Source organism: Eschrichtius robustus, chromosome 9 (genome assembly GCF_028021215.1).
Source record: "Eschrichtius robustus isolate mEscRob2 chromosome 9, mEscRob2.pri, whole genome shotgun sequence".
Lineage (NCBI taxonomy): Eukaryota > Metazoa > Chordata > Mammalia > Artiodactyla > Eschrichtiidae > Eschrichtius > Eschrichtius robustus.
In genome coordinates, this window is record NC_090832.1 from 57,643,860 (window position 1) to 57,668,416 (window position 24,557).

General features: G+C 35.6%; 1 protein-coding gene across 5 annotated transcripts in view; it reads right to left on the minus strand.

The window, feature by feature from the left end:
• GRIK2 (glutamate ionotropic receptor kainate type subunit 2) overlaps nucleotides 1–24,557 on the minus strand; it is a 629,459-nt gene that overhangs the window by 194,050 nt on the left and 410,852 nt on the right. For all 5 annotated transcript variants that reach the window (XM_068550777.1, XM_068550778.1, XM_068550781.1 and 2 more), the window contains exon 9: nucleotides 20,800–20,913. In XM_068550777.1, coding sequence (XP_068406878.1) covers nucleotides 20,800–20,913 — 114 coding nt within the window. The remainder of the gene's footprint in view (nucleotides 1–20,799; nucleotides 20,914–24,557) is intronic.

Sequence of the window (24,557 nt, forward strand, 5' to 3'; positions counted from 1 at the left end):
TCTCCTCAGACAAGGAAAACAAAAGCAAAAATAAACAAATAGGACTATATCCAACTAAAAAGCTTTTGCACAGCAAAGAAAATCATCAACAAAATGAAAAAGCAGCCTACTTAATGGAGGAAGATATCTGCAAATGATATATCTGATAAGGGATTAATATCCAACATATGCAAAGTACTCATATAACTCAACCTCAAAAAAAAAAAAACAAAAAACCAAACAACACAATTAAAAAATGGGCAGAGGACCTGAATAAACATTTTTCCAAAGAGGACATACAGACGGCCAACAGAAACCTGAAAAGATGTTCAACATCACTAATCATCAGGGAAATGCAAGTCAAAACCACAATGACATATCACTTCACACTTGTCAGAATGGCTATCATCTAAAAGACAACAAATAACAAGTTTTGGCAAGGATGTGTGGAAAAGAGATCCCTCATGCACTTTTGGTGGGATTGTAAATTGGTGCCCCCCCCCCCATGGAAATCAGTATAGAGGTTCCTCAAAAAACTAAAAATTGAACTGCCATATGATCCAGCAACTCCACTCTGGGTATTTATCCACAGAGAAAAAAAACACTAATTTAAAAAGATATATGTACACCAATGTTTATTGTAGCATTACTTATAATAGCCTAGATATGGAAGCAATATAAATGTCCATCAACAGATGACTAGATAAATATTTGGTATATATATATAGGAATATTACTCAGCCATAAACAAAAAAACCCCTGAAATCTTGCCATTTGCTACATGGATGGATCTAAAGTGTACTTTGCTAAGTGAAATAAGTCAGAGAGAGAAAGACAAATACCATATGATCTCACTTATATGTGAACAAAACTAACAAACAAACAAAACAAAATGAAAACAGACTCACTGATACAGAGAACAAACGGTGGTTGCCAGAGGAGAGGGGGCTGGAGGGTACAATATAGGTGAAGGGAATTAAGAAGTACAAACCTCCAGTTATAAAATAAATAAGCAATGGTGATGTAATATACTGCATAGGGAATATGATCAACAATATGGTAACAACTTGGAATGGGGATAGATGGTTACTAGAGTTATCCTGGTGATCATAATGTATGCAAATTAGGTAGTACACCTGAAACTAACATAATATTGCACATCAACTATATTTCAATAAAAAAATTTTTATAACTTAGTAAAAATATAAACAACGCAGTTAAAAAATGGCAAATGTTTAGATAGAATTTCTCAAATCCCTTTTTTTACTTTATCCCATTCTCTTCTAAGAGCATGCTTTCTCTTTTCACTTTTAAATTATCATCCAGTAAGTCTGCTTTTATTTTCTTTTCTCCTTGATTATTATCTATAAAATGAATAAACAGGTCATATTAATATCTATCTATTCATTCATTTATTCATCCATTCAACAACCACTTAATAGATGTCCATAATGTTCCAGGCATTGTTCTGTGTCATGAAGATAAGAAGACTAATAAAACATGGTACCTACTCTTAAGGAACATTACAGTCTAGTGACAGAGACAGAGACAGAGACAGACAAATAAACAGGTAAGTACAATGCGAAGTCACAGGGAAATAGCATTTGAATTCAGTTCTCAGCCCTGGTTGCACATTAAAATTAAATTAAATATTTTACAATTAAAAGTATAATACTGATGCCTGTGCTTCACCCCCAGAGATTCTGATGCAGTTTATCTAGGATGCTACCCTGGTATTATTACTTTTAAAAAACTTTCTAGGTGATTGTATTGTACAGTTGGGTCAGTTTTACGGGTGTGTGACCTGTGTAGTTGCACAGAACCCAACACTCTGGAGACTGTGTTAGGTTTAACCTCTGCTGGTGACCTTTTGAAGTTCTAAATAATTTTTTTAAAGGAGATACTCATTTTTCCTTTGCACTGGGGATGGAAATGATGTAGCTGGTCCTATATGCAGTCAGCAATGAAAACTACTGCCTTAAAGTGGTCTAGATAGAAATATTTTGAAGAGAGAAAATTATTCATGTGGATGCTGAAAAGAATAAACAGCGCTATATGTTTTAAGTGAAAAGAGAGTGTGGAGCAAGAAAAATAGGGGGAGATAATATCATGAGGACCTAAGTTAGGAAGCAGACTGTATTCCTATAATATTCTGAAATACTATCTAAATATAATCACTGTTGATCATAAGTGCTTGAGTTGACATCCTGCTTAGAATGGCATTCTTTTTCCTAAGATTATTTTTAAGCATCTACCTAAAACCAATTTTGATTCAGGAAATGAGGTTGAGGTTTTGTCTTTCTATTGGGTTGGCCCAAAAGTTGTTCTGGTTTTTCCATAAGATGGCACGGAAAAATCCGAACGAACTTTCTGGCCAACCCAATACAATAGTCTCCCTTTAGGTAATTTTTTACTATTTAGACACTGGATGAATTTGAATGCATGTTTGGAAGAGAGAAAAGCAAACCAAAAGGAGGAAGATATGATTTGTCAAATGATTGCAAGGTGGAATTTTCAATCATTAGGATTCTGTTTCTTATAATTTAGTAAAACAATTAAGAGTTTGGAGACTTTGGTCTTAGAAAGGAGGACTCAACATTAGCTATCCACTTATGTTTCTCCAAAAACAGCTGAAATACGCTGATAGAAAACTGGATTAGAATAAAGAACTGATACTAACTGGCTTCTACCCTCATCACACCCAAAAGTTGATCAAATACTGGCAGCCTCTTCAATGTTCCTGAATATGCATGTAAAACACGTGCAATGAGAATTATCCATCAATGATCAGTAGTTAGCGTCACGTATCTACTGAAAGTTCTTTTTTACACAATGAATGGTGAGTATAACTTTCAGTGGCTGTCTTTTGTAATCAATAAAATCAACAAATGTTTATTGAGTATCCATCATTTAAAAGAAAATACCCTGCTTTAGGACTAAGGTGCTTCTCCTAAGCATCTTTTAATCTACTTGAAATACAGAACTTGTACGGGAAAATGTAAACTAATAATACAAGTTTTCACGTAAGTGCCTAAGAAATAAATTGTATAGAAAAAAGACCATTAGGTGCCAGTTAAAGGAAAGTAACAAATGTCCCAAAATAGTCAGATAAATCATCCTAGAGAAAAGGGCATCAGAAAAATGGATTGTAGAATGAATATAAATTAGATAAATGGGGAGAAGTAAGAGTTGTTCAAGGCAAGAGAAATGAAGCGGCACATGGCCTGAAGAAGAGGAATGATGGTTTCTAAGAGGAAGATGTTCATAAACATGTTAGAAAGCCTTAGGGGAAAATATTAAACATGAGCACCATTCATTACTTATTAATTTTTAAATTACTTTATACCCATTAAAATGATCACTTATTGATAATTTTGTGCCAGGAACTATGCTTATATTTTCTAAATTTTTATCTCTAATACAAACTTCTAATTTGGACATTATTATTATCATCATTATAAAGTAAGGTAATTTGCCCAAGGTAAATCATCTACCAAGTGGCAGACTCAAGATTTGAACCTAGATTTTCTCACTTCCATTTGTCCCTTCAACCTGCAGAAAAGCCCTTTCTCAGTTAGGTATTGAATTCAGTTACCAAGTGTCAACTAACTGTAGAATCTGTCTGCTCCTCTGCTGAGGGTTAGTGGGGCAGGCAGTTTAAGGATTTGCATATGTAAGTAAATTCCGTCACAAATATCAATGAGGACCTAAAAGTTGTTATGATTTAACCTAAGTATAGTGTATAGTGTATTCTTCTGGAAAATTATCCCACAAGTGTCATTTTCAAGAAAACATTCTGCAATTTAAAATATTTGGAAATTCTACATAATTGCATCCCTTTGAGGTATCCATAATACATATGAACTTATGAAAGACTTGGTGTTAAAGAAACCTAGTGGATTTGGCTTAACTCAGTATTTCCTTTTATTTTTCTTTTAATTTTATTCTTGGCTGCAGTGGGTCTTAGTTGTGGCACGTGGGATCTTCGTTGTGGCACACGGGCTTCTCTCTAGTTGTGGCTCCGGGCTTTTCTCTCTCTAGTTGTGGTGCACAGGCTCCAGAGTGCATGGGTAGTTTGTGGCACACGGGCGCTCTAGTTGAGGCGCGTGGGCTTAGTTGCCCTGCGGCATGTGGGATCTTAGTTCCCTGACAAGGGATTGAACCTGTGTCCCCTGCATTGGAAGGCAGATTCAGTATTTCCTAAAATCTATTAACCAGAGTCATTGTAGGGTGTGCCTGCATCACACACCTATCAGAATTGTGGAGTACACTAGGACATTCTGATGTAATCAAATAATAAACACAGTATGCTATTGCTACAGAGCATAGAAATTGCAGGCTGTATTATAAAAGTACTGCTTTGTTCTAAGGTCAGAGAGTATCACATTTGCCAAACAACTGCAAATTTAAAAGTTCAAAAGAAGAAACATAAATTTAGATTTTCTGTTTAAGAGCACAAGGCTATGACAAACATGAAAAAAAAAATTATGGCTTTGGCTCTAATTACATTTGAATGCAGTATAAAAAATTCTCCATATAATATGAAATGCTTTCCAAACAGCTATGTGACAAAGGCATTTCTCTTCTATTAGTTCTTAAATGAATTGGTTAAAAAAAAACAACAACAACATTCTGTTGGTTTGTTTGACCAATATGGGTTTATTCAAACACGGTGGTGAAAACAAATTCATGTTATTTCTTTTAATTAATTACTAAATAGAACTAAAGCTAAGAGAGCTCAGAACATAAAATTTATAGGATTCAAGTTAATAGTACTCATTACTCTTTAGGTGTCTAATTAATGGCATAAATGCCTTTTGAGTAGTGGACCTAATAAAATACATTGACTGATAAATGGGTAAGAACCAGGGAAATCATCTGTTATTCTGGATTTCTAGGCAAAAAAAACAGTCACTTTAGTGATGCCAGGAAAATAAAACATGCACATGCTTTCTGCCATGGAAAGACGTCTGTACTTTTCTTTTTTGAGTTGCTGTGGTAGGGTTAATTGGAGTCAGGATATAATCTGTCATTATGAGTACCATTTAAATCTCAAATAAAGAGAAGCAATTAGGAATCCATGTCAAGTAATCAAGTGTGGTTTAAAACACAGAGATCAGGACCTGAGAATCAGATATTGATCTGAAAGGGAAGTAAGGCTGTAAGTACCTGCCATAATTCAGGACTTACTGGTCTTGCAGGTCTCATGATTGTCATCTGACACCCACAACTTTCCAGACTCAAAGAATAGTACATTTTTTCCCAGACTCTTTATATTCCTGGGAAGCCCTGAATTTATAATTACTTATCAAGCCAAACAGAATACAGCAGGTTTTAGGACAGAATCAACAGGAGCATCAGGAAAGGAAAGAAATGTTCAGCAGTATAGATTCACTGAAAACACACGTGTTCTCTAAGTGAACAATATCACCAATATTCATGATGCCAACCACCATCTATTTTGATAACTCCTAATATGATCTCCAGCCAGACCATTATCTTCAGGTATGGAACTACATGTCTAACTGCCAACCAGATCAATATACCATAGAAAAACTAAATGTAATATGTTCAAAATTAAATTCAACTTGTATTAACCCAATTTGCTTTTTCATATCAATTCTGTTTCCAGCCACATTTACCAGAAAATAAAAGTGTCCTAATCTCTGACCTCTTCTTAAACCACAATTTGTAAACTGTTACTATATATCCCCCTTTCTCCACCCTAGCTATCTTGGAAGTTGTATTTCCTTCCCCCAACCCTTTGGATAATGCCACAGTTTGGAACTTATCAGCTCTTACTCTTGCAATATTCTCTTGGCTGGTCTCACCCAATCCTAGCTTGTAAACTACATGCAATTCTACCTGCGATACTAAGAAGGATTTTTTAAAATCTCAATTTGATTATATGGTTCACGTACTTAAAATCCTTCAAAATTGCCCCATTACGAATAGCAGACAGCCTAAATTCCTTCAGGAGGCCTACAAAGGCTTTCTTCTCTGCTGTTGCCTGCCTGCTCACCCTCAACCACTACTTCTCTCCCACAGTGTCTGTGCTCCATCTGTAGTGGACTGCTTACAGGTAGTTATTCATATACTCTAAGCACTTTCACATGTCTGTGCCTTTTCCCACAGCCTGAAATATCTGGTATTCCTTCTTCACCTAATAGATTCCTACTCCTAAAGCAAACAGAGCTCAAGATTTTGTGAAAAGTGGGCACTGGCATCCCCTCTCCTAATTCCTTACCAAAGTAGTTCTGAAGCACTGGGCAAATATAAAAATTCCCAATAGTAAAAAGTAAGAGTAATAAAGTCTTGCTAAAACTTGTGGGCATGGAATTCAGATAGGTACAGAAAATCATGTGTGGAAGATAATTGGTAGGTTGTAGGCAATGTGTAAAAACACTGGGGCAAGAGCATGAACATGTCATCAAAAAGGGCTTCATTCTACTTGAGAGATAAAACATGTTATGGACGGCCCTTAAGAAATAAGTTGTATAAGCAGACTGAAAAGAGAGGACTGGCTGTTGGTGATGACCTCTGTTTAAAAAAGAAGAATGGGCTCTTAGAATGGAAAACTGCAGATCCAAAATTCAGTCTATTTTCTTGTTTAGATGTAGGTGGCACCACTGTCCCACCACTGCAATAGTATGTTGCTGTTGGCAGAGTAGGGTGGTCAAGTGGACCTACTCATCTGGCTGGGATTCATGACCTTTTCTTTTTTTTTTTTTTAATTCCTGAAAATATACAGTTATAAGGCAATTGATAAGGAAACTTCACTATCTTTTTGAAAGAACTGACACTAAATGTAAGGCCACAGGAAACCAAAAAGCCTTGGTCTCCTAAAGGCAGCTGAAAAAATGCTTTGTTCTTTTCCCCATCAGAATTTCTTGCTCAGAGGTCCATACTCTGTACCAACCAGAAAACTAGATAGATTCTTCAACACATTTCTGGTAAACTACCCACCTCCCTTGCCCTGACCCTGGCAGAAAACTTAAGGAGAAATTGAATCGACGTGACCCTGGTTTCACCATGCTAAAATCTAGAGAACTAAATTACAGTTTGTATCAGTCAAAATTAAGTTCTCCAGCCTGTTTTTCCTTCTTCATTGAGAATGCTAGCAGCCAGGATGATGTCACCTGGACTATGGGCTGTAGGATTCCTTTCAGAAATTATGCAACACAGAGAAGAGATACATAGATGTAAGTATTTATTAGACCATCCAGATGGAAAGCCACAGCCCTCCCAAAACAGTCCACTGTTATCTGAATTTCAAAGCTTGATGTCATTTGAGAGATAAAGGTTCTGCATAACTCCAAAGCACTCTGCTAACCATTAAGCTGCACTACGTATTTTTTATTTTAAAAGTATCTTCAAAGCACTTTTCAGAGAAAAACTCAGCCTTATATAAATTTATCATTAAATTATTTAAAACAAAATAAATAGAGCGCTTAAGTAAAAAGAAGCTGGAAGACGGATAATCCAAAACACAAGGAAAGCAGGAGAAAAATAACAAGGAAATAGAAGAAAAAGAGGTGAAGTAGAAAATAGGAAAGAAGAAAATACCTTCTTATGCATCAATGCACCATTTAAAATTGACTCAAAAGGAAGTAATAAAATGAATAGGTCAGGGCTTCCCTGGTGGCACAGTGGTTAAGAATCCGCCTGCCAATGCAGGGAATACAGGTTCGAGCCCTGGTCCGGGAAGATCCCACGTGCCGCGAAGCAACTAAGCCCGTGCGCCACAACTACTGAGCCTGCGCTCTAGAGCCCGCAAGCCACAACCACTGAGCCCATGTGCCACAACTACTGAGCCTGTGTGCTGCAACTATTGAAGCCCCCATGCCTAGAGCCCATGCTCCGCAACAAGAGAAGCCACCGCAATGAGAAGCCCGTGCGCCGCAACAAAGAGTAGCCCCTGCTCGCCGCAGCTAGAGAAAGCCCGCGCACAGCAACGAAGACCCAACTTAGCCAAAAATAAATTAATTAAATAAATAAATTTTAAAAAAAAATGAATAGGTCAGTAACCATAAAAGAAATTGTATCAGTTATTAAATAAATCTTCCTAGAAAAAAATCTAAATACTGTGGAGTTTTTATTTTTGCCCTAATATAAAACAAATAACCTCATGATACATAGACTGCTTTAGAGCATAGCAAATGCTGTGGAACCAGTTCCCTCCTTTTTAAATGAAGTTAGCATAACACTGACATAAAAAGCTAACAAAATGGTGAAATACTGAAATTAAGGAGCAGTCACTATCAAATATACCTAAAAACAACAGAGCAAACAAACAAAGCATAGCAGTCCACTGAAATATTTTTCAACCATAATCAGTAATAGTTTATCTCTGGAATGCAACTATTTTTAATATTCAGAAATTGATTAACATATTCATCAGAAAAATAAATACAACTGGAAAAATTAATAATAATCTCCATAGATGACCAACATATTCAATAATAATTAGTGCCCAATCTTGAAAAATAATTAATTGGAAAACTAGGAATAAAAAGTCTTCTTGAGAATACATCTATTATTGTACTTAATAAAGAAAATACTATCAAAACAAGGAAAACAGGCTCAGAGAGTGAAGTTCTCACCAAATACAAATGAAAATAAAACAGATAAAAGCAATTAAAATTAGTAAAGGCAGAGATGAAATTATAGCTCTGCATAGGAAGCATGATTAAATATCTAAACTACCAAAGACAATTACTTATAAATCTCTTACATATAGGAACATTTCTATAAAGTGACTCAAGGGAAACATTCAAAAATAAATTATTTTCCTATATTTATATTATAAAAAACATAAAATCACTTTGTCTGAACTCATAAGTCGGGCCCACTAATGTTGTTTTAAAAGATAATCAGCAATCTGTCCTCAGAAGCTCTATTTGACAGATATTCTACTGAAATTATGGTATATGGTCTCCTTTGAACTTTAGCTTATACTATCACTGTTTTCATTGTTTTTGCATTGTTTTTTTCCTGAGTCTTCAATGAGAATTTTATTGGAAAGTTAAGAAGGAGCGTATCTTTTACAGTATTAATGAGAATAACTCCTATTATGGACATCTAGTGAATACTTTGATTACAGATTTGCAGACAATTCTAATTGTTAGCACTGTACAACCAATACCAGAATAAATTAAAATGAGCACCAGTACTGAAAGAGTAGATTAAAGATGAAAAATAGTGTGCAAGTTTAAACAGAAAACGAGGCTCTTAACGAAGGGGACTTTTATGTTTTGTTCCTTCAGCTTCTGTTTTTCTTTAGATCTGACTTGGGAACATCGTAAGTAGCTTTTCTAAAGTAACAACAGTTCAGCCCTCGTTGCCTGCTTCACAGCTGGTATAGGGGCTCCAGACCATCTGCCAACTGAGGAGTCAAGCCTTGGTCAAACACCTCCAAGCAGAATGAACCAATATTCTCATGTCCTAACTTTAAAAACAGTTTGCATTTTTTCCCTCTGAAGATGGTTGGTTGTTCTTATGTTTATCCTAAATTGCTTCAAAAATATATATTATTGTTTATATATTATTTAAGAAAATTTCATGGAAACATTTATTATGTTGGTGAGAAATAACAGAGATTTTTAGAGCTTAATTCTTTTTGTTTTTCATTTTAATTCTTTTTTTTTTAACATCTTTATTAGAGTATAATTGCTTTACAATGGTGTGTTAGTTTCTGCTTTATAACAAAATGAATCAGCTATATATATACATACATCCCCATATCCCTTCCCTCTTGCGTCTCCCTCCCACCCTCCCTATCCCACTCCTCTAGGGGGTCACCAAGCACAGAGCTGATCTCCCTGTGCTATGCAGCTGCTTCCCACTAGCTATCTATTTTACATTTGGTAGTGTATATATGTCCGTGCCACTCTCTCACTTCGTCCCAGCTTACCCTTCCTCCTCCCCGTGTCCTCAAGTCCATTCTCTACATCTGCGTCTTTATTCCTGTCCTGCCCCTAGGTTCATCAGAAACATTTTTTTTTTAGATTACATATATATGTGTTAGCATACAGTATTTGTTTTTCTCTTTCTGACTTAATTCACTCTGTATGACAGTCTCTAGGTCCATCCACCTCACTACAAATAACTCAGTTTCGTTTCATTTCTTTTTATGACTAATATTCCATTGTATATATGTGCCACATTTTCTTTATCCATTCATCTGTCGATGGACACTTAGGTTGCTTCCATGTCCTGGCTATTGTAAATAGAGCTGCAATGAACATTGTGGTACATGATGCTTTTTGAATTACGGTTTTGAATTATGATTTTCTCAGGGTATATGACCAGTAGTGGGATTGCTGGGTAGTATGGTAGTTCTGTTCTTAGTTTTTTAAGGAACCTCCATACTGTTCTCCATAGTGGCTGTATCAATTTCCATTCCCACCAACAGTGCAAGAGGGTTCCCTTTTCTCCACACCTTCTCCAGCATTTACTGTCTGTAGATTTTTTGATGATGGCCATTCTGACTGGTGTGAGGTGATACCTCATTGTAGTTTTGATTTGCATTTCTCTAATGATTAGTGATGTTGAGCATCCTTTCCTGTGTGTGGTGGCAATCTGTATATCTTCTTTGGAGAAATGTCTATTTAGGTCTTCTGCCCATTTTTGGATTGGGTTGTTTGTGTTTTTGATATTGAGCTGCATGAGCTGCTTGCATATTTTGGGGATTAATCCTTTGTCAGTTGCTTCATTTGCAAATATTTTCTCCCATTCTGAGGGTTGTCTTTTCATCTTGTTTATGGTTTCCTTTGCTGTGCAAAAGCTTTTAAGTTTCATTAGGTCCCATTTGTTTATTTTTGCTTTTATTTCCATTTTAAATTTTATTTATTTATTTATTTATTTATGGCTGTGTTGGGTCTTCGTTTCTGTGCGAGGGCTTCCTCTAGCTGTGGCAAGCGGGGGCCACTCTTAATCGCGGTGCACGGGCCTCTCACTATCACGGCCTCTCTTGTTGTGGAGCACAGGCTCCAGACGCGCAGGCTCAGTAATTGTGGCTCACGGGCCCAGTTGCTCCGCGGCATGTGGGATCTTCCCAGACCAGGGCCCAAACCCGTGTCCCCTGTATTGGCAGGCAGATTCTCAACCACTGCGCCACCAGGGAAGCCCTTTATTTCCATTTTAGAGCTTAAATCTTAATTAGCCAACTTTTGGTTAATAAGTAGGAAAGAAATTGTGAATCTCATAATTGGAAGATGATTAAAAAAGAAAAGAATTTTATATCTATCAGTTTTATACAAAATATGTATTTAAGTGCTAATTTAGTTGATTATGTTTTATAAATTCTTTCAAAATAAATTCAGGAGATTGCTACATTATACATAAATGATTCATTTTAAGGTGCGTGTATTAATCTAAAATGCTATTTTTAAACCTGATGAGATTTAATGAGAATCCAGTATCATTAACATTTGTAAAGTTTATTGACTACTTGGTTTTATAACTTCTTATATTACCCAAGGTCTGTAGACAATTTCACTTTTAATAATATCACCACTGGTCTAAACTACATCTTAGTCATTCTAAAATAATCTCGTTATTTTTTTCTTAGCTCAATTGAGGAAATGTCATAAAAATGTATGTAATAAGCTTTGATCTTAAAAATGGAAAGGGATCATATATTTAAGGGAATTAGTTAACAATAAACTTAACTACTACTATTTCATTACATTTTAATGATTCAGATTACCCTAAATGTAGTTGGAAAAATACATAGAAACCTAACTGCACAGGCCAAAAAAAATGTTCCATTCATTTGGAACATGAAATTGTCAAGAAACGACCAATAAGAACAATAAGCAAGAGATAAGCATAAATAATAATAACACAGTTGAATGTTATTACTCTATAGACAGGACAGTATTATTCTTTTTTCAGCCTCTGCCATTCCAACTGTTATGCTTTTACTGCTGTAGAGCTGTGAAATCTTTCCATTGTCTGAGCCCTGGTCTTTAAATTTCCTTCTAATCACCATGGCTCTTGGAGTCTGAACTCTGCCATCCCTAATTAACATTCAAGTCAGAAGCCTATGGTGCGCTACAGGTTATCACAATTGGAAGTGATAATACCAGGAGGGCAAAGTGAAAAACCTAGCAGCTACCATCAGAACAACTTAATGTTTTCAACAAGAGGCAATACTAAAGATGACTGGTTTGTTAGGATCAAAAAGTACTGACAAGAGTCTCCATGTGAGCTCATATATTGTTCTCTTGCCTAGAAAACAAACCTCATTTTGACATCTCAAGACATTAAAAAAGCACTTTCACATGAACAGTCTGGATAGAAAATGAATAACTATAATAATCTGTGGCTTATGTTTTAAAGAAACAACAAAATAGTGTACCAGGTGTACAGAGCATGCCTATTAAGGTAGAATATTTTACCTTAATAATTTGTAATAAACTATGTTTATTATTTATTGATACTTTTAGCTTTTTTCAAAATTCAAGGGCATTCTGAGGAAATCTACAAAAATTACTTTCTTTTATTTTGTTTTGCAAGTCTACTAAGCAAAGGCTTCCTTTTTAATGCCTGATTCTCACATAATCACACACACACACGTACATCCCTTAAATATACTACTTAGCTGCTGCAAACTGTGTTTACCTCCTTTCAGAAGAATAACTTCAGAGAATGTACATAATGTACAAAAAACTCTGTCTTTATTGGCCCTAATTATCATTCTAAGAAGAGTTTTTGTTTCCACTCTATACCTATAGAAAATCTGCTGGGATTTGGTAAGCTGAGAAGAATGTCTTTCTCCCTGAAATGTAGTATTTAATCACCCGAAATTGTAGTGTATCCTATAGAAATAATGACTGCGTAATAGGTTGAAATTAGCTTTCAAGAAAAAAAGGATAGGGCTTCCCAGGTGGCGCAGTGGTTGAGAATCTGCCTGCCAATGCAGGGGACGCGGGTTCGAGCCCTGGTCTGGGAAGATCCCACATGCCGCGGGGCGGCTGGGCCCGTGAGCCACAACTGCTGAGCCTGCGCTCCGCAACAAGAGAGGCCCGTGCACCGCGATGAAGAGTGGCCCCCGCTCGCCGCAACTAGAGAAAGCCCTCGCACAGAGGCGAAGACCCAACACAGCCATAAAATAAAATAAAAAAAATTAAAAAAAAGAAAAAAGGATAGAATTCTGCTAGTTGTGCTTGTTCACCAACATTTCAGGAAAGATTCTGATGTCAGAGCAATAAGGGTTTAAAGGACAGTTTGGCTTAGTGATTATCATTCATATTTTAGTAAAAACTGGTATGCTATTTAATTCCTCCACTTGACTGAATTATCAGTTTAGATTGGAGATATTGGTTGTTACTGTCTTTCTTCTGGTATTTGTATTTTGGCCATTAAATATTTCATTAGCTTAATTTCCAAGTGAAAGAAGAAAGAGGGAAAAAAATAAAAGCTGAAACTCCAATCAATCAAATGTGTCATTTCACTGCTTTTCCAGTAAAAGGTTTGATGGGAAGGGAGACTGCACCTATTAGCTAATCTCCAAACTGCATTTCATTTCTGAATCTAATTTATTATCCCCTTACATGGATAATCAAGATTTGACTACACAAAATTATTGCCAACATCTCCATTCAGATACAACTAAATAGAACTCCTTATCCCCCCTCCCAACATCTTTATCATGCTCTGTGGCAATGCTAATGCCCTGCCTCTTAGGCTTTAACCTTGAAGTCCTCGTCTACCTTTCTCAATTGTTTTTGCCCCACGTGTAATCCATTCCCAAGAAATCTCATACACGATTGTTCAATGTTGTCATCTCTTTCCTCTTGCCTCTGGGTACAATGTCTCTTAAATCAGACTCTGTAAAGCCTCCATTCAGTAGTACCCAAGAACAAACCATACCTCCCTTGTTCAAAATGTTACTTGACTCACTTCTTTGTTAAACTCTCTTAGAATAATCCATCCTTTCTTTCTTTTTGGTATCTGAATTATGAATATGAAATTTAAAGAGACTGGGGTATCCACTCTGGCTTGAGGGAATAGAAAAGCACTGGAACCATAAACAGAGCTTAGAAATATAGGAGAAACAGATATTTTAAGGTCGGAGTTGTAGAAGGAGGTTTGAATCATGCTGAGTTTGATCCTCAACATGCAGGTAGATATTTGTCCTATGAGCAGCTGCAAATTTACATCCGAGTCTCAGATCAAGGGCATAGTTAAAATTTAGATTATACAATTTTACACGGTACTGTTGTGATTACATCTTTGAAAATGAGAAAGCTAAAGCAAAACTATCTCATTTCCATGTAGTTTGCTGTGGTTAAGCTGAACCAAAAATTCATATTTCTCCAATCATTCTTCTAGAACTTAAAATATATTGCTAATAATAAAATAATCTTCCAAAAATTATGGTGTTGACAATAGTGTTGGCAATGAAAAAGAATATAACAACAAAATGAAAATACTTAAGTGTCTTTATTATGGTAGCATTTTAAAATTAGATTTAATAAAGAAGGAGGAAGGAAGCAGGTGTGTGTGTGTGTGTGTGTGTGATTATGTGGTAAAAAATGAGGTTCTGGTCACTTACAGAGCCTCTAAAGATTGGGACCCTAAGGTTTAAAAAATTATGCCTAATTTCACATTAAAACAAACAGCTTTCTTTCTCTATGATACCACCACCAATAGTTTTATGTTGATCTGGCTAATCTGGAGGTCTAGGAGAATATGAGAATTTATTTGAAATAAAATACATCAAGCTATTAGAGCAAGAATGAAAAGGAGAAATGCAGGGCAAGCATGATCCCTGAAACAGGAGGAAAAAATATGGTGAGAAAAGGTTTGGTTGCCTTTGAATAAGCTGGTTGCAGGGATGGGGTACAAGCAGCCTGAGTTTGAATGATGCACTCATCTCACATTAACATGTATAAGTAGTACTTATACATGTACTACTTATACATGTATACCTACTGTATCTTCCTTAAATTATTTTGATATTACTAGCTCCACAACACATGTTTAAAATTGCTTAGAAATTGTATAGATCTCGATAAGAATGAAAAACCTTTTTTCTTTGTGAAGCTGCATTATTTGGGTTTCCAAGCCCGAATGCTAGTAACTCTCTAAGAACTATGTGCTTACACGGGTTCGAGCCCTGGTCTGGGAAGATCCCACATGCCGCGGAGCGGCTGGGCCCGTGAGCCACAATTACTGAGCCTGCGCGTCTGGAGCCTGTGCTCCGCAACAAGAGAGGCCGCGATAGCGAGAGACCCGCGCACCGCGATGAAGAGTGGCCCCCGCTTGCCGCAACTAGAGGAAGCCCTCGCACAGAAACGAAGACCCAACACAGCCAAAAATAAATAAAACAAAACAAAACAAAACAAAACTATGTGCTTGACAGTCACTCTGTGACAATGGAACAAGAAGAATCAGAGGGAAAACCCTATTGCAGGGACAGATTTGAAGGCCTAGAAATCTGCTTTTGTTGATATTATGGAAGAAGTTGCAGAACCATTTAGGGGACGATTCGGTCACTTCTCTCTTTTGTACTGTAATTCCTTCCACCGTCCTTGGGAGTTTGCTCCCAGATAAGCCTCCTGTATCTGTGGGCTGCAACAATAAAGCCTAACAAGCCTAAGCAAGTAAACTCAGTACTGAAATACACAACCTTCCAGGAAGTGCTAAGAATATAAAAAATAAGACTAAGTTGCAGATGCAAGCACATTTGTTCAATTCATTGAGCAACCGGAAAGAAAGAACCTCCTTAAGAGTAAGTGACTTTTCTGAAAAAGTCACCAAATTTATAGTCATTTGCATGCTTAAGTGCTACTGGTCGTTAAGGGAAAGAACATGTACAGTGGCATTTAGTGCTAGGAATCTTTTGATGGACAAAAATCAATTATTATACAGGAACCGCATAGTGGGGAGCACTCAACGTATTTAGACAGGCCTGAAAAAATCTATTGAAAACCAAGAACACAGAGGGAAAACAGGCATTCCTTCTCTGAACTTAAATAAATATTCAGCCACCTGATACTGCCCCTAGCTAGTGTATCCATAGTAGTAAGGACAACAGGATGAAGCTAATAAACTGAAAATAGAGCACGCATTGTTCTCAAAAGCTCTCTATGTCTCATTCAGAAAGAGTATTTTTGTTATTATTTTTGGTGATTAGGAATTTATATTTTAACAATTGTTATGCAATAAACGAAATCATCATATATGAAAACACGGTTCTAAGGTTGATATCTGTAATTCCAATAATAATGATAAACACAAGAAGCAAGGGAATTTTAACCACTGAATCTGAAATTCAAAAGCCAGAGTGGTAATATGAGGAATATGAAAGAGAGGGCATGAATAGGCTGGAGTTTTAGGTCTAGACCTGCAGGTGAGGTTACATAATTTCCAAATTGTATGACATCATTTAAGTCAAAACTAAAATATAAATATTTAAAAAATTGTTTAGAGCTTTCTAAAATGAACTCATTCCATGATATGACTACTGATATATACTACGCCCATACAGTGTATTGGGCGTAGGTTATATTGTTGAAGAGGAGCAAAAATCATTAGTAAACAAGATGCTTCATCTCAATTCTAAAGAGAAAAAGTGAGATAAGCCCCATTACTCTTTTGATTGCCCAGAAAAATCTGAGATTATGGTTTAAAGAAGCTGTAAGAAAACTGAGTGCTAAATTAGGAGAGGGGAGAAACAGGAGGCCCGAGGCATTCAAGCAAGAGTAGCCTAAATCTTGGCCCCTGAGGAAACGTCTAGATGTCTAGGGACACACCTGTAACGTCATCACAGTGCTCTAGCATATGTGGGATTTCTGGATGAGAAGCACTGCTTTAGGTGAACAATTCTCAATCAAGATGCTATTCTGGTCATAAACTATAGTTGTTAGACTTTTCCATCCTGGGCCACTAGAGACTTCATTTTACAGTATTGGTTGCTCAAGTTGGACACACAGATTGGTTGAAAGCCTACTTCTCTACTTTCTAGCTCTGTGACCATGAGCAGGTTACTAAGGCAATCTGAATACCAGCTTTCCCACCTGTAAAAGAGTATGGATAATGGGATCTACCTCAAAAGGTTATTATGACAATTAAATGAGTAAATCTATGAATAGTGCTTTGAACAATGTCTAGCACATAGCAGACATACCAAAAATGTGTATTTTTTCTTTTTTAATGAACCATATTCATATAACCTTATTTAATGAAACTGAGAAGCAGATAAAAGCACCAGCCTCAGTTATCATGGTCTTCTTTCAATTTTGCAAATTTTTCAAGATCTTTCCTGCTTTAGGGCCCTTGCATATGCTGTTCTCTCTGCTGAGAATATTCTTTCCCCCTCTCTTTACCTTGATAATTTCTTCTCAAACTTCAACTCTCTATCCTTCTGCAGTGAGACCTAACCTGGCCCATCCTTCCACTCCTGGTCCCTGGTGTAACTCTGGATCATTCTGTAAAAGGCATCACACAATTTATCTTTCTCTTATATCTCAATCACAAGGTGTGGTGTGTGGTACGTGTGTGTGTGTGTGTGTGTGTGTGTGTAGTTCTCCTTATGAATCCTACCATTTTCTAAGCTCTATAAGGGCAGAGACGGTGTCTATTTTCTCCATCAAATATAGTGGTTATCACAAAGCCTGGTATATCATCATCACTAAGTATATATTTGTTAAATACAAAAAGAATGAATAAAAAAATAAATAAATAAAATTCAAAAGAAATGGAGCTGATTATGATAAGCACACTGATAATGCCAAATTCTAGAAAACCTCACTGGCTTTTTTTAAGACACATAATAAAAATGTCAAACAAGAAGCATTAAGTGAACTTCTCTCTGTGGAGATATCATTATTCACAACATAGCCAGAATCTCCTCTGAGATTTTCCAAGAGAGAAAAGGACAAAATAATCATAAAATAAATCAAATGATCATACTTCCTTATAAAATATAAATTAAGTATCAATAAATTATATCAAGCTGGCTTATATAAATAATGTAAAAAATCTCTTCAAATCTTTTCCTGATTGTGGATACTCAGTGATCAGAGTATTCAGAAAAAGAAGTTTTTCAACTAAGTGATATAAAAACAAATAACGTACCTTTCTTTTTAACAAAAATCACAATCTCTTTGAAACTAATACAGTGACACAGTCTAAAATATAAGTAACCTATTTATTAAAATGTAAGCTTAGAGTATGTTCCAGAGTTGATCTTACATCTTGGTTATATGGAGCAATGATCTGAGGAATAGGTCTCAGTCATCATTATAGGTCAGAATTACCTGTGGAACTTAAAAAAATGAATATGTCCTACAGTTAAAGGTAGCAATAACTTTTTAAAAGCTTTATGCCTGGCTCTGATATGAAGCTAAGATTAAATACCACTTGTTTATGAATAGATATAAAATTGTTTATTATTGAGAAAAATATTTGGATACTTTTTATAAAATAACTCTGAGTAATTAAACAATACTGAGAAATTGTATGGGTAGTGTTAATCACCTGCTTTGTCTGGACAAGAAGTTTGCAATAACCTGCACACTTGAAAAATATTTAAATACAGCCATTTAAGAGTTGCTTATCCCTCTAATTTTCTGCTTAATTAAATATCATTTATTTTATTTTATTTGACAAATATTTATTGAGCGCCTCCTATGCCCAAGTCACTCTTCTCTGACACTAAGAGATCTAAAAAGTGTAAAATTTGATTATTGGCCGTGTACAGATCCATGCCAAATAGAGACCCAGATATATACAAAATTTCTAAAATAAAAAAAATACATGGTAAGTGCTATGATAGAGTATTATGATACATGAAGTGTACACTCCTCTGCCCGCCCCAAACATTCACAACTAAATGAAAAGATCAAAGAGTTTCACAGAGAGCATGTCATCTGAGATGGGTCTGGAAGGATGAAAACTTTTTCACAGGGGATCATAAAGAAGTGAGCAAAGATTTGGAGCCATAAAATAAGTGATGCATTTGAGAGTTTGGCTGGATCAGGAAGAACACAGAAAGGAGTATGGGGGCTGGTTGCTGAAGATGACAGGTGTCCCTTGCCCAGCACTCTTTACTCTGTGAGCATTGTAGAGGCACATGTGGTGTAAAAACAGGAGGCTTAGTCAGATCCTAATTCTCCAAGGAATGGTCGGTGATGTTTGGAGAAATATTGCACACATGAAATAACTTAAGAATAATATAGTATTAATTCTAAATAATATAAACTACTGACAAGTTCTATATTTCAGAAATGGAGAGAAACATATTGCAAACAAAGGGAATGGGGCTAACACAATCACAGTAATAGGCTAACTGATTACCCCAGTTCAGTTAAAATGCAGGATTCCTGAAGGGAGTAATGGGAAATGACAACAGAAAGGTGGGAGAAGACAAGACTGTAGAAAGCTTTGAATGTCAGGGTCAAAACCTGGGGGCCTTTTTAATGGTCAGTATGGATTCACTAAAGACTTGTAAGCAGAGAAGCAGGAAATGACAGAGTTAGATCTTCACAGTGGATAGTGAAGTGCATTGCAAAGGGAGAAGGTTGTCAGCAGGAGGGATAGTTACATAGTTACTGTAATTGCCCCAGCAGCAGGTTATGAGATCCAGGATATACTGGCAGAAAAAGGATATATTAGTGCCCTGTGAGGACATTCCATCTGAGGACCAGGGCTGGTGGATTGGTGGGTTTGAGAGTTATCTTTGAAAAGAGAAGGAGATATAAAATTAAGTTAAAGGGACCAGCGAAGTTTGGATATGATGGAGCAAGTATTTACTGAGGTTCTTAGCAAGGGAGCAATTAAAAATCCTTGTGAACTTCCATCACTGTCATTTCCTGATTACGAGTTTTGCTTCATTATCAAGAGTCTTTAACACTAGCCGTTTTGTTTTGACATGCCTAGAGATCTGACATCCTTTGTTGTTACTACAAGGACAAGATTATGAATTCTTCCTGGCTTGATTTGCCACCATAAATCAAATTTAGAAATTATATAAATGCTAAAATTGTGTGGAGGTTTGTTCTGGACAATAATCTTACATTCCTATTGATTACCTGGGGAATCATAAGAACTAGTATTGATAAATTTATTCTGTAGGTAAAAGTACTCACTAAATCATCAGCCCCTTGCTTGTCCTAAAATTAAGATTCCCATTTGCAAATGGCATGGTAGGCATACGTAAACATTACTGTGTGATCCAATTAAAATATATAATTATAAGAGGGGTAAAAATATCCAGCTTATCAGTATTAATTTAATTCTGTTGGTGAGGAAAATATTTCTGGCCTAAAACAGCACTTGTCATTTGATTTCATTAGGGAGATTAGTAAAGTAAAATTGAATTCACCATGATGAAAACAATTAAATTGAAATCAAGGTTAAAATATAATTATAATAGAAATAGTCCTGAAAAATAAATGGTATGCCCTCTGAAATATATTTCCAGGAGATGAAAGCAGAAACAAAGTTCACATGCAGCTCCTCACATAAGTATATTTATACAGCTGCATGTCCGTGTACTTTTCAAATCTTAACACTGACAATTTTTCAATAGCAACTAATTTTGTAGAAACATAAAGATTTCCAGTAATATATGAAGTGGTATTATTAATCAACATAAGCAGCCCAAACATTAATATAGTTTATATCATTAAAAGCTAACAAAATAAAACTGTGCCTAATTAACATTGACTCACCTGTTATACAGTAATTGCTAAATAACTGTAAAATATATTACATTCTGTTCATTACTACTCCAATTATAATGTCCTTTTCTATCCATTTCCATGTTTACCTATATTTATCTAAAAAGAAGGGAAAAACACTTACCAAAATGGTGGTAACGATCAAAGAACGATTGGATAAGGAATCTGTGATGTTGGCTGGCTTTCCCTTTTGACTTTCTGTCATATTCAGGCCACTGGCTGGATCCCAAGTTCCAATCTATAAAATAGCATAGGTACTTTGTAAATCGTCCATCAGGCACCTGGGAGAGAGCACTGCAGAGAAAGTTAAGACTGCTAACACTTATTATTCACATCTGCTGCGTTATCTGCTGTTGTTGAAGTAAAGGCTGCTTGTTTTAAGCATGATTCACTGCTTTGTGAAGTGTGTCCAGTGAAGTGTGACATTAAAGAACAAAATGATCCATTGCACTTCTACAGTCAATGTGGGAGCTTAATTTTCCATTCAGACTTTCATTCACCAAGATAAACTACTGCTGATGATACCTTGATAGCTGGCTGGAAACTCATTAATAGCACATATTTTTGACAGTAATGGATCTATCTTATCCTCTCATTACAATGATAACATGCCATATTATATGGACAAAGCTAAAAGACAGAGCAAAACCTGGGGATCCAGGGTAAATTAATAGGTAAAAGCAGGCTTAAAAGAGGCATTAATTCATATTCACAAAACCCCCAGTAGGGCAAAATCATACCCCAAATTACCTGCAGAGCTTTTAAAAATATACTTTTGCAGCTTATAAGATACTCCAAGGAAAGGAGATTACAGCATAATCTCATCTGGATAACCCATTCTAATACTTCTACTGGTATTCTATTCAATATGTATTTTAATTTAACTAATACTCTCTGATAGATTAGGCCATATACTCTCTGTGTTCAGACATTTTATACTCACTGAACACAGTCTATATGATGACATAGAGCTACCTCTGGAGATACATATAAGCATAAGATGCCACTAAATACATAGTTTACATACATGCACCTGCACCATTGCATGTCATGTAACAGTGATGACCACTAAAGGAAAGCAGAAGCAAAAGGAGACACAGAATCAGTATTTCTTAGTCAGCATTACTTTTCCTCACCCTCTCAAACCTGGGAGTCATCAGTAGTGAAATCTGTCTTATGTATGCCCCTAGCCAATTACCCAACTTGTTTTCCTCAAATGAAGCTATAAATTATCAATTTCTTTTTAAAATAAAGTTTTGTACATACAGATCTTCCTCAACTTATGGATGAACCCATCATAAGTTGAAAACATTGTTAAATCAGAAATGCATTTAGTACACCAACCTACCAAACAAAATAGATTAGCCCAGCCTACTTTAAACGTGCTCAGAACACTTACATTAGTCTACAGTTGTAGTCAAAATCATCTAGCACAAAGCCTATTTTATAATAAAATGTTGAATATCTCATGTAACTTATAGAATACTATACTGAACTATAATGAAAAACACGCTGGTTATATGTACAACAGGATGCTTGTAAGTGTATTAGTTGTTTACCCTGGTGATGGAGTGGCTGACTGGGAGTTGTGGCTCAGAAATTATCGTACTACATATCACTTGCTCAGAAAAAAAGATCAGAATTCAAAATTCAAAATACAGTCTCTACTGAATATGTATCATTTTTGCACCATCACCATCATAAAGTTGAAAAATCATAAGTTGGGAACTGTTTGTAAATTATCTTTAATGTGACATTGATTTAGCAGGTAACACTTACTCTGGTCTACCTCAATATGCTAACAAGGGTCTCATCAGCATAAATCCAAATTAAATTTATGATCTTTTTACTTTCGTTATATTTTATCATACATACTCTTTTTGATCTCTTCATTTGCATAGCTTTCTTAGTAACTTTTTAAGATATCTCTCTCCGTTTAATTGGAGAAGCACAAAAGTAGAAATGTTAATAACTTCTGTTCTTCATAAGAATAGATATGTCATTCTAATAGTTGTACATGAAAGTAAATCTCAGTGTTTTTCTTCAAGAACTTATTTGATTATACTAGGAATTCAATATAAATGTTTTTAGTGATGTTTAAAAAAAACCTCTTGCCATATTTTCTCATATTTACTTAATTTTCCTCTTACCGTTAAAAACTATATATTCCTAATGTTTGTGTCAGTTAAGAAAAAAAGTCAAATAATACAGTAAGGGGAAAAAAAAGAAAAAAAATCTTGATTCAGCATTCTTTCCAAAGTAAATTACCTACTGATCTTTTAAATTACTTTAGACTGTGACTACCATGAGGTCATAAAGACAGAGACTAATTATAATTTAGGGTCAATAATGGAAGGTTTTCAAGGGCCAGACGGGTAGCATCAATGTGTGACATGAAAGGGCATAAGCCAGTAGTAAGAATTTCCAGGCTAGGGAGTGAAGTTTTTAAATCTCACATAAATCTCAAGGCAGAATAGCAAGAGGGGCCACAATCCCAACCCGCTCTGCTGTGTGCCTTGGGCTGCATGTTCCCAGAGCAGGTACTTTTTTCAAGTTCCCAGCAAGGCATCACCAGAGTTAGCAGAGGCCTGCTGGGGACCTGGGTGGAGGACAGAGGGGATGTCAAACCTAGAATGCCTGCTGACCTGCTTAAATTGTTTCAAATTCAAAATCATTAAAAAAAAAAAAAAAACTACTCTGTTGGCTAAACAAGACATCTGCAGATTGTATTTTGCAGTTACTGCCATTTTTCTGCCCCTGATCTATAATTAATACCTATTACACATTTGTCCCTTGGATTTTATTTCCCTTTTTCTCACTATTGGTTAAATAGTTAGATTTCTTTCAGACATGTAATTCTACCAGCCAAAGCACCTGGCAAACATCATTTGCCCACTGTCACCTGCCAAATGACACCCTCAAGCTTGACCAGTTAAGTTTTTCAACTTTCTAGTCAAATCACTAATACAAAATATTGCCCATTTCACTTACATCATCCTCCAAGATTACTTTTATAAAAAATAATTTGGCTGGATGTTCATTCTTCTAAACATACTTATCTAGTTTCATCCTCTGCCAGTTGCTTTTCTAGTACTATTTGGATGAAAGGGTTCTGGCTCATGAATCCACAATTACCTATAATCACAAATACTAGGTAACCCTTTTTATAAATCTCAGGTTTCTGAGCAGAATATTATGAAGTTTCAGAAATTTCAATGGCATAACATTTTAAATCAAATAAAATTTTGTATGATTCCCAGATTTTAAATCTATTAGGACTGTATAATTCAAAATTTTCTATTGATTGAAGAACTTTTCATCAGTGGGGTTTATTGTTTTGTTTTGTTTTAATCACGAGAGCCATTGAGTAAGTCAAGACAATCTTTTTTCTTTTAATCTATGTTCAGAACCATGATTTTTTTCATTATATGATTTAATCAAGTCATTTATTTTTTCTCAGTTCCAAAATTTAATAAAGTACTCTTGACCTCACAGAGGTATTTTAAATAGAGTGAGTCTATATCTTGGCTGACTTGGATGCTTCAAGTTTACGGTTATCTTCTTGGTGTAAATATTAATAGCAACCCTCTTGTACAATTAAAAATGTCATGGTTTGGATACTAAATCATAAGGTCACTTTAATTATAAGCATCAAATTAGATTAAGTAATTTGAAAGTACTTCAAAAACCACAAAGAACTATAGAAAATTATGGTATTATTCATTTTTCTTATTTTATATTCTGAATGGTTCTGAAAATAAATTTGCTCTTTGTCATAAAAAGAATGCATATTTATTGTTGTCAAATTATAAAACACACAAAAAATATAAAAGAGAACATCAATTTAAACTTTGAACCTACACACATACCCCTGTCAATCAT